General features: G+C 31.7%; 1 protein-coding gene across 1 annotated transcript in view; it reads right to left on the minus strand.

Moving 5' to 3' along the window:
* Positions 1-5,801, minus strand: part of LOC139503248 (ankyrin repeat domain-containing protein 6-like) — a 47,136-nt gene extending 41,335 nt beyond the window's left edge. Inside the window, exons 1-2 of the mRNA XM_071293008.1 lie at positions 5,781-5,801; positions 3,594-3,692 (exon numbers count right to left, since the gene is read on the minus strand). Of these exons, the coding sequence (XP_071149109.1) occupies positions 3,594-3,692; positions 5,781-5,801 (120 nt within the window). The remainder of the gene's footprint in view (positions 1-3,593; positions 3,693-5,780) is intronic.
* Between the last annotated feature and the right edge of the window lie 5,960 nt (positions 5,802-11,761).

Raw genomic sequence — 11,761 nt, forward strand, 5'->3', positions numbered from 1 at the left:
GTAAATTTGAGTAATATTATTTTTTGTTCTTTCCTGATCCCGGATTCGACCTAATGCTACTGAGATATCATGGCACCAAATCACCTTGCACTGTGCCTGATGCACTAGACCATTTAACCACCAAACCTCTACAATAATAAAACTTTCGGGATAACTGTCCTCGTCAGTTTTAATATAGCCTCATATCACAGCACATGATATATCAGACATGAAAATGGAATTGTTATAGATCAGCTGAAATATCTATTATACAGTATCGTACAAACTAATGAAAGATGCGGTTTAAGAAATAGTTATATTATAAATATGTCTGAAGCAGTCACGGCTCTACAAAACATATTATCAACTAATGGGGAAAAAAATCATAACAGTGTGTTTTGTTAAATTTATATATCAAATCACATTCTGCATCGGTTATTAAAAGCACTTTTTTAATATATCTATATGTGTATTCAAGATTATTGGGAATATTTTTTTTCTCTTTATAGTCACTAAACCCAATAGTATATTGTTGTTGGGTGTTTTTATCAAGTCAAAACCCCATAAGTAGAATGTAACACTTGAATGTGCTTTTTGTGACAGCAGCATAGCAAATAACAAGCTAAAGATACAATATACAAATGTAAAAAAAAGCAGATTTGAGAAACAGAAGATTAAAAAAAACAAACTGAGAAAAATCTGAAACTGAAAAATTAATCTGTAAGGGTATGCTTTTATTTTTACAACGGCCTTTAAAATTTGTAAAATAACATATACTCTGCTTTAAAGATATTCAAAAACAAAGATTTTAGCAGACATTTCTATAAAACTTTAAGTGAATTTATATATCAAACTGATTCTTCATGCATATAAATTTTGCATATCTGACTTTTTGTTAGCCTTCTAGGTCATATATTAGCCAAAGTGTGTTAGATATATACTTAAATATTATATTAATGTAACAAAACTTCCAAACTAACAATTTAAAGAAAACATTGTGAACTTGTATAGATAAACAGTATTACAGTAGTAGGGTGTGACCTGGAAACTATGGAGGCATTTAATTCGTGAATGTTGGAATGATTGACTACTCCACATTAATAGTATTCTGTAATGTTTCACATTGTTACCAGCATGGTTTCTAGAGACTTCATGTAAAAAAAACATTCACGAATTGATAGTCGACAATAAATAAAGACTTCTGATTTAATAATACTGCTATGAGTTAAAAGTGTTTTTTACACATTTACCTTTAAAAAATATGTATATATCGGTTTCACTTTTTACACTTTTCAAAAACTACGCCTCTTTCATTGGATATGTTAAATTTGTAGACATTGTGTTTCGTTGACGTATTGGTTTCCTGATATCACCTCTATCTTTTACCTCATAGAGACATAAAATTAGACTATAAATGCATTTGAAAAACGGTAAAGTTGAATCTTTATGAATATCCAGAACGATCCGAGTAGTACAATGTAGTTAAAAAATAAAGTAAGTCTATAAACTCTTCTAAAAAATTAAAATCACAAAAGACAGAACTAAGTTTGAGGCACTAAAATGTTTAAATTATGAGGCACTAAAATGTTCAAATTATGAGGCACTAAAATGTTCAAATCATGAGGCACTAAAATGTTCAAATTATGAGGCACAGTCCTATACCTTGACTTTTGAAAAACATTATATTGTAGATGAAATGTCCATTTTCTCAGTTCAACGAAACTTCATAGTAATATATAGTTGACATAGTAAAAATACTTCCCGTGACAATTGTCTACATTTAAAAAAGTGCGATCTAAAGAAATATTCATTGTCAAAATTTGAAATTCAAACTTAACCACGAAAAAGGATAATTGTACATATGAACTCTCAATCATAAGCTTTTTAAATATAAAACCGGTTAAAATAGCATTGCCAATAATTAAAAAGGTACAAAATGGAGAGAAATTTCAAAATTCACATTAAATTCAGTTATATTGATATTTTTTGTGTCATATTGAAGCTTGAATTTTGAAGTTAGATTTATTATCCACTTACCTTGTTTTTTTCATTGATATCAAAAACCAACTTCGCAAATTCAAATGCAGCGTGGTGAAGCGAAGTACAACCTTTCTGTACAGATAAAATATTACAATTTCAACATGATTCAGTAATTAATGAAAAGAATATGTAAGATTAGTTAGTGATATTCAAAGCAATTTGTCGAAAATAAACTGTCGAAAATGTCATGGCAAAAATGAAAAAAAAAAACGACGACGCCGCAGAACCCTGATTTAACCTTAGAACATATGTAATTTCATGAGTTATCGCATAACGGTCAACAAAATATCTGAATTGTGCATGAACTTTTTGAATGGATGATAACTGAATGTGACACATATTCTTTTCCTCATGGTAGTACTATTAACTTATCAATCTATATTTTACTCCAGATGCAAGCTTGGTTCACAATCGACTCATCACTGATGATCACTTTAATCAAAAGTACGAAGTTAAATGGTACGGAAGAGTCAATATTCAAAAAGGTCCAAACTCACTGATATATTGAAAATAAAGATGTCATCTTTGAGAGAATGTAACTGAGAATACAACCATTGCAACTAATCTGTTGTCACTCTGTCCACAACGTACAAAACAACTCGTGATTTCGTGTGTAAAATGTTCGAAGAGATTTCAAAGGAATTCATATATGTTATCATAGGAGAAAAACAATAACGAATACTACAATGAGTAACAAATCAACCCGGTAGCCAATATCAAAGTTTATTAACAGCTTCGTATTAGCACATACTACAATTTTGTGAGTGGGTATATTTCGAATTATAATTTTGTTATTTGTATCTTACAATCTATAAAGGTTTTTTTGGGAGAGGGAGTGCATAATTTTAGTATATTTATGAACGTTCAGAAGTTTGGGGCATATGACACATACAAATACAAATTATTCTTACTAATCCCATTGCCCGTAAAAGAGCAGAATAATGACAAATCAATTACGACTACCATACAAAACATACAATACTGAACTTGATTTGATATGAATAATTATAATAAGCTTTAATGTTAGACCAAGCTTTGAAAAAAGAGGCACATTACACATTTTCTATACAATATGTAACATTGTGCACAAATCATTGTAAAATGTCACACAGTGTTAATCCTTCTAAAATCTCTAATTACAGCAATGCGATCTGAACATATATTCATTTTCTAAACTTATAGTTTATTTAGTTAAGGAAGTTTGCTTGTCATGTTATGGGATTTTGGTCAGATTTACGGAATTCTCTGTTTTTTTTCCATTTGAAAGCCTTAAAAAAATGCCCTTTGACCCTACTTATCATTTTACAAATCTTTTACATGTATTATGATAAGTTATCTGATAAAGCTTTGAAAAGACAAAAGAGAGTATTTTCCCGCCAAAATTGAAATATGCACATTGACCTATATATATATATATATATATATATTTTGTTGCTCATTTTGGTTCCTTTATTAATCCCCTATCAACATAAACTAGTGATTTAAAAAAATAATTATTTGGAAACTGAGAAGCGAACTCCCTCAAACAAGATTATGTACCGTCATGTCAGAGACTGACATAGGATTAAACTTACCCTATCTTGAATGTTGAGATCAATACCACCCTCAATAAGCAACTTGGTGAATTCTCTAAGCTCTTTCAATGCAGTGGTATATGGTGCAGTACTATCTTTCTGTATATATACACAATAACAATGTTTAAATAGTTTTCATTTATAAACGAAATTTGAAAGATAACAAATGGATATGTATGTCGAAATAAATTAACAAAAAAAAATACAAAGTGCAGATCACACAACATGGAAATAAAGGACTAAAAAACAAGTATCCCGCTAATTCCCGGTGATGTCACATGTTTCTGAGTAGATCCATCTCCACATGTAGAACATGTAAGTAAAATAAAATAATTACATATCACATGATTCAATTTTAGTATGCCAGACGCGAATTTCACACACAAAAGACTCTTTATAAATGATCCAATCAAAAATATATACAAAGGTCAAAGAAATAAATATATAAAATGCAAGAAAGACTTAAAAAGTTATAAAATATGTGATTGAACATGAGTATACACTTGTATGGTGTTATCATACACGCATGATACGACCGTATGTGTATGTTCATGGTAATTGACACGTTTACTTTGAATACGTAACTCTTTATAAGGTATGACCCTGTTAGTTGTCACATCATTTAAAAGACGCTACTTAAGAAATAACTAGATTAACTAAATTCACGCTGTTAATTTTACTCACTAGTCAAAGCTGTAGTAAATACATTTGATAACAATGGTCATTACCAATTTGTTATCACGAGTAAATGGTTACATATGAACCTCGAAAAACATCTTCCAAAATATTTAAATGAACTTTTACACAACAAATCAACTCGTTTACTATCTGATGAAAAAGCGTTCAATTTGAGAGCAAAGGGTGTTTATACAAAAGATCGTGCACAACCAAAACGCTTAAGTCACTTGTGAAAGTAAATGTCACCCTAAGAATACAATCAACAATACAACTAGGGATACAACCAACCCGTGGCACCAACAGTCAATGTTTTTGTATCATTTAAATTGTAAATTGTACATTTTGCTTAACCATCATTAGGTGTTTTTTTTAGATACAGTTTATTGTTATACATGTAGTAATGCAAAGTTTACATACTGAATATCTAGAAAAATACCTGTATGTTCGAAATACTTATATGGCCTAGTATATCTGGAAAATATTATCAACTAACAAAACAAAAATACAGTCCTTGGTCGGTGTAAACTTCTCACTAACACACCATTACACCATTTACCATACACCCTTTCATCATAAACCTTGTGCCATTACACCATACACGTTACACCTTTGCACCATACACTTTACACATTAAACCATACACCATTCCCCTTCTTTCTACACGATCCAAAATTACCGATTATGCAAATAAATTTAGAAGAAAGCGTGCGACTACAAAAATACGTTTATTTTTTTGTTTTAAAAAACGAATTTTGATCACAATATTGTAAATTCATGAATAAAATTCAGACCTTCATGAGCATGGTTATATAAACAATACAGATAAAACATATACACATATATTTGTAAATAAAAATAAGTCCATGATCTGCCTTTTTGAAAAAACGATATATTAAGTACTGATCATGTTTAAAGTGTAGCGTAAATCTTTCGAACTTTGTTTTCAGATAAATCGATTAACAATGCAAAAAACTAATGGTTGTTGATTATATAAAATAACAACAACAGTACCAAGCTATTGAATGTAATACTGGTGTACATGGTGTACAGTTAACCAGTCAAGTCGAACTCGGAAACTCGAGTACAAGTATACTCGGTTTTGCGAGATAACGATCCCGTCATGCAATAATTTGTCATGTTTATGGCCAGTGTAGTATAATTAATATTTCTTTTTTCCTGCCCAAGTCAACAGTGCAAACATGAATGTCCTTTTTTTCAAACAACTGAGTCATCAACAGAAATCAGTTGTTTGCATATCTCAGACTGGCTCCAATATAACATGTTTTATTGTCTCAGGAAAAAATTATCTAAACGCAACAACCAAATCTGAGCATATTTTAATATGTAAATAGGAGTTTTTTACAATCCGAAAGATTAAAATAAAATGAACTTCGGTTTCATCCAGTGCAATATCGTACACCATTCATTCATATAATTCGTTACACTATCACACAATTCCTCATACACCAATATATCATTTCTTTTACCCCACACACCATATCAACATACACATGATACACATTCTACCATTGCATTATACACCATACACCATTACACCATACACTTTAGTTTTGAAAGTTTACACCACCAAAGGGCTGTAACAGTAAGTTTCGTTGTATTTAGCTATCAAATCAGCATATATTCACATTATGAATAGGTCATGAAAAACAAAGTTTTTTTTTTAATATCGACATTTGCCGTCACGACTAATGAAAAGTGCATACAAATGTATGTTTACTCTTTCCAGTAATCGAAACCAATAGATTCTTGATTGAAAGTGTTTTTTTTTTATTATAGAAAACCCAGCAGCAAAAAGTTACACATTAATCATATGGCAAAAATCAAGGGTATATTTTCAGATGATTTGAACCACGTGACTTTAGCCCTTTTGAATAAATTACTTCCCTTAGTGTAGAAATGAATATACTATTAACTTCCTCTAGCGGATAAATCCAAAAATGTTGTGTAATTCTAAGCGAAAATGCTGAAAAAATGGCTTTTCACGAAATGGTGAGGTTGAATACGTCATGTTTAAAAAAAACTTGGCAGAAAACGAAGAAATGCATGTACATTTGTGTAAGTTGAAAAATATTTTAAATTTAGAATTCAACCTACAAGGTGTTTCCCTGTATGCGAACAAATCATGTACAATATCTTGAAGATATCATGATTTCTATTTTGAACCTTGCTTTTCCACGATTCTGTACGATCGTTCGCTATTGAACATAGCAATAAAACAACGGTTTCACTTTCTTCACTTTCTAAAAACTACGCCTCTTTTATTGAATACTAGTATTCATAGATAATTCGTTTCGTTTACGTACTGGTTTCTTAAAAGTTTCCTGTCTTTTCCCACACAGAGACTTAAATTTATCATATAAAGGCATATAAAAAGCAGTAAAAATGTATTCCAATGAATATCAAAAATAAATGGAGAGGCTACAATGTGGATCAACATTAAAGTGAGTTTTTAAAATCAAATTAGTTTGAGGTACTTAAATGTTTAACTTATGACGCACATTCCTACTTATAGACAAATCATGCATCTAAGACTAAATTATCAATCCGGACACATCCAACAGGCAATGGATTTAGTGTAAAGAATTCATAAACAGACAGAGAAAAAAATAACCTAGTGCAATGCCAAGATACAGGTATCGACATATTGTAGATACATGAATGTGTATAAATGTATATAACATACAAGAAATATTTAGTTTGCTTTAAATTTACTGATAAAAAAATCAATGTTTATACCCAAAAAATCAACGATATCATTACAGTCTAATGAGAAACATTTGTGGCATTTTTTAGGGATAATAAATTGCCAATAATTACAGAAGAGCAAACTGTTAAGATGGGCAATTTCAAAATTCATATTTAATACAGTTATATTGGAATTTGTTGTGTCACGTTAAAGCTTGATTGATTATTATTTTAAGTTTGCATTTTGATTTATTATCCACTTACCTTGTCTTTTATATTGATTTCAAAAAGCAACTTTGTAAATTCAAATGCAGCGTGGTGAAGTGCAGTACAACCTTTCTGTACAGATAAAATATTACAATGTTTATATGATACAGTAACTAATTGAAAAAAAGGTGCAAGATTTAACAGAAATGTCTTATTAGTGGAGTGACCAAGCAAACAATTTTTTCAACTTTAATGGAACACCCTACCTGCAAGCTAAACTATGACTTTTTGGAAAGAAAAAAAGTTTATTCTTTAAATTTTGCGTGGTCGTAGAATTGAAATATGGTGCAAGTCTTTTTAAAATGAATCAAAGGTTAGTGATTGAGTTTTTTTCACTATTGTCAATTTATTTCATCAGAGGTTATAAAAAGTCTCGAAAAAATATTAATAAAATGTTACTAAACAAGAAATTCATAATGAAATAAACTGTGACATTTCATTTTCAAATTAAATTTGAAAATAATGAAACCACCAAATGCATATTTCATAAAATTCAGACTAGCAACAAAATAGGAGATGGACCATTCGAATCTCAATTAATTTTTTACATCGCATGTACTTGTAAAGGTATATTTCTGAATTTTACGGCATTTATAAAAAGAAACGAAGTCAATTTGGTTTTTGTGATGTATATGTATTACCAGTCACAAACATTTCACAAGGCAATTAAATAAAATGAGTTTAATGATGGACTAAAGTTTCAGCGCATATTCTAACTCTAGGATTTTTTAGGTATGGTTTTATGTGCCTTTTCCTTACAAAATCACATATGGATCGCTTAGACAGATTGGTGGCATGGGGTATTTTAACAAATAAAGGGCATGACAACTTTCGAAAACCTGACATCAGTTATCGTTTTCATCGTCGTATACTTCCGATATTGCTCGGTGAGTTAAATGATTTCTAAAACCATCAGACCCTTCGCATGAACAAATATTGCTATACGCGGATTGCTGTTGGTTGCATACACAGTTGTTGTTGCAAGCTATTTTCCCTTGACGTATACGTACAAACAACAAGGTCTTGAAGAAAATCTACTGACATAGGTCCTTCAAAGAAAACCGAGAGCAAACGTGTTTACCCTCTTACCAACACGAGTCTTTGGAAAGTATGAGTTTATCGAAATTGCGTTTGAAGCATTGCACATGGGATGTGCTGTAAAAATGTGTTTTCACATGGAGGAATTTTCACAAGACTGGCATCCATTGTGGCGACAAACTCTATCCTTAGTTTGTTTGGATCATCATAATCATACCTGAACTTTCCCTACGGATCATACAATGAGGCGATAGATGCACATGCAATGTTTACTGCTATTCTTTATCACCCGTTTAAAAACTTATCGGATTTGGCACAACGTTTTCGAATTTATGTCCTTAATGCTGTTCAACTTTATACTTGTTTGGCTTTATAACTAATATGATCTGAGTGTCCCTGATGAATGAGTCTTATGAAGACGTACGCGCGTCTGGCGTATCAAGTTATAAGCCTGACACTTTTGTTAGATATCATCATTACTTGGAAGACTGAAAAGAGAGCAAATTGTCATTCAAGGAGATGAATTATATCATATTTTTCAACATTTTCACATTGTACCATCATCATGAAACAGAGCGGAAGGTATTGGACCAAAGGATATGCCAATATCCTGACTACAGTCTCATTCTCATGAACATTTGTAAGAACTAAAGCATGACGAACTATTTTTACTGGGTTTATATGTGCCTAACCACAGTCACCTGATTAACCCTTGGGTTTGGAGGTCTTGGTTTCATCGAAAGTATTGAGAGTAGACCTGGACATAGGACTGTAGAAAACATGCGTTTCAGACTCATTAGTGCAGCCTTCCACAAAAGATTTAACCATCTGGTTGCGATGTTCAAGAGATTTAAGAAAGCACGCATGAACATTTATTGAGGCTTTAATTTGCGAGAAATACTAGAATTTATCAATGGCTAAGGATGATCGGCAACGTTGAATTTGTAGGTTATATTTGAATGCATATACCCTATCAAATCAGAGACATTCTTCCTGTCACGTGTTATTGTCATTGTCGTTGGCTAGTTTTCTTTGTGTTCAATATCTGCATCTGTGACTAATCTCGATCTTGATCTCATTTCAGAACTATAATCCGCAAGGATGTGTCTTGAAAGCATCTATCGAAGTACAGTGTTTGTTCCCTTGTCAGTCATATGATGCCTCTACAACCTTTAGAATCTTTAATAATAGTTTTCTCTGTAGCCATATAACTTCAGATCCTATTTAAGGGTTCATGTTTATGAAAACTCACATGACATAAAGACAGATTTTACTGTTTCAGACAGATTCAACATATTTAAATATGTAGGCTGGTATCCACCTAGCATAGTTCGTCCGATTGGCAACAATATTTCAAATGCACGAAGAAACATATCCCAAAATGCGAAGGTTGGTGATAGTTTACAAGAGTGTATTTTGAATTCTTCAAACAATGGCAACATATGTTCTACGGGTGCCACATGTAGAGCAGGATCTGCTCACTCTTCCGGACCACATGAGATCACCCCTATTTTTTGGTGGGGTTCGTGTTGTTAAACTATTAGTTTTCTATGTTGTGTCATTTGTACTATTGTTTGTCTGTTTTTCTTTTTCATTTTTAGCCATGGCGTTGTCAGTTTGTTTTTGATTTATGAGTTTGACTGTCCCTTTGGTATCTTTCTTCTCTCTTCTAATTATCATAAAAAAAACTGTGCAATACCTTCAGCGCTTTTGTGTGTTTTAGCTAATGAACTGTGATATACATTTGGTTCAATATTAATTAACGATGTTCGTCTTAACACCAATAGAAAAATTAAACAAAAGAGCCATGAGATATAGCCTCATATGCCAATGTTCATCATCGAAGACGTCTAGAATAGACCATTTTACACCATACAATTAGTTGTCAAATGTTTTCACATCATATTGTTGACCAGCACGTTTTGACATATCTAAACATCGTTTCACAGTTGTAAATACTATTGCAATGTCGAGGCATGGCATCTATAACCGGAGCATAGGCTACAAACGAAATTTCTGATTTTGCCTTTTGTAAAAACCGGGCCAAAATGGAACAATATGTTCAGTGCTTTCTGCAGGAAATGAAATCGAATCAAAGTTATGTCTCGAAAGAAGTCGCAGAATTACCAAGGACAGGACAGATAAATCTCGATTTTCGATGAAAAAGACAGAATCTTCCCATCAACATTAGAATAACAAGGCGGTCCATACCGTTCTGTTGGATTGTCGAAATGTAACATGCTATACGATTGGTATTCGAATCATTCAGCTTCAGAAATCTTTCTAGTCCCCGTTTAACATTTATGGAACTTATGTGGGCGTTTGATGATTCGTTTTGATATAGAATTTCAACTCTAGCAAGTAAGTGAAATGCATTTGTACCATCGGCATTTTTGTTAATATTTTCTGCTCCCTCATGTAAAGTACGACCACCTATTATAAATACAGCAATAACATTAGGTACATAGGACATGTCTTAGATTCTGTCTATTTTAAAATTTGATGAAGTTGTTTGATATCTACGTACTTCAGAAAAGAATGCACAAAAACCATGAAAACAATTAGAGCCTAACTGATGGTGTAATTGTAATACCAAAGCAAGATGAATGGAGTTATCAGGTTTATGTTAAAAGCTAGTATGAATTCTGTTATTGCCGGGACTTTTTGCATTTTGTCGACAGGAAGTTTAGAAACGTAACTTCAATCTTTCAATGAGCATCAGAATAACGAGGAGGTCCTGTCCTTTTCATTGAACTCTAATGCAAGTTAAAAATCCTCATCATTGATAATTTGTAAAAATACTGATTTGGAATGGCTTCGAAACTTTACAAAGAGAAGTTTAAATCATTTTGTTTTCGGAAAATCATGAGATTATCAAAGTTATCTAAATTACAAATGTTGTATCCACTTAGTTAAAAACTTAGTTAAAATTTCGCTAAACTAAATGAAAATTGACAAAAATTGGAAAAAAATAAAAAAAATCCTTGTTTTACATTATGAATAAACAATTAAACTGTGTATAAATGCAAATTCGTATGTCAAAAGACACATGTAACTTTTTTCGCAACTTCATAGTTTTAACCATTAAAGTCATTTTACCAGTTCGTTAGAATAATTGTCTTTATTTGAATCATACCGCAATTATCTATCATCAACTTACCCTATCTTGAATGTTGAGATCAATACCACCCTTAATTAGCATCGTGGTGAATTCTCTAAGCTCTTTAAATTTGATGCTTGGATGTACAGCTCCATCTTTCTGTGCAGATTAAAGTTTACAATGTTTTAATAGTTGAAAAAAATGAAAGATAACGAAGGGATATCTATGTCAAAATCACATGACTGTGATATACTCACAAGAGCTCGAAATGTTATGCGTTTATGAGTTAACAGGTGAGATAATTCCAGAATTCATATTTCGTACGCCAGACGCAAACTTCGCACACAAAAGATTCTGCAGTAATACTCATGTAAAATTA

This window comes from Mytilus edulis, chromosome 14 (assembly GCF_963676685.1).
Source record: "Mytilus edulis chromosome 14, xbMytEdul2.2, whole genome shotgun sequence".
In the NCBI taxonomy this organism is placed as follows: domain Eukaryota; kingdom Metazoa; phylum Mollusca; class Bivalvia; order Mytilida; family Mytilidae; genus Mytilus; species Mytilus edulis.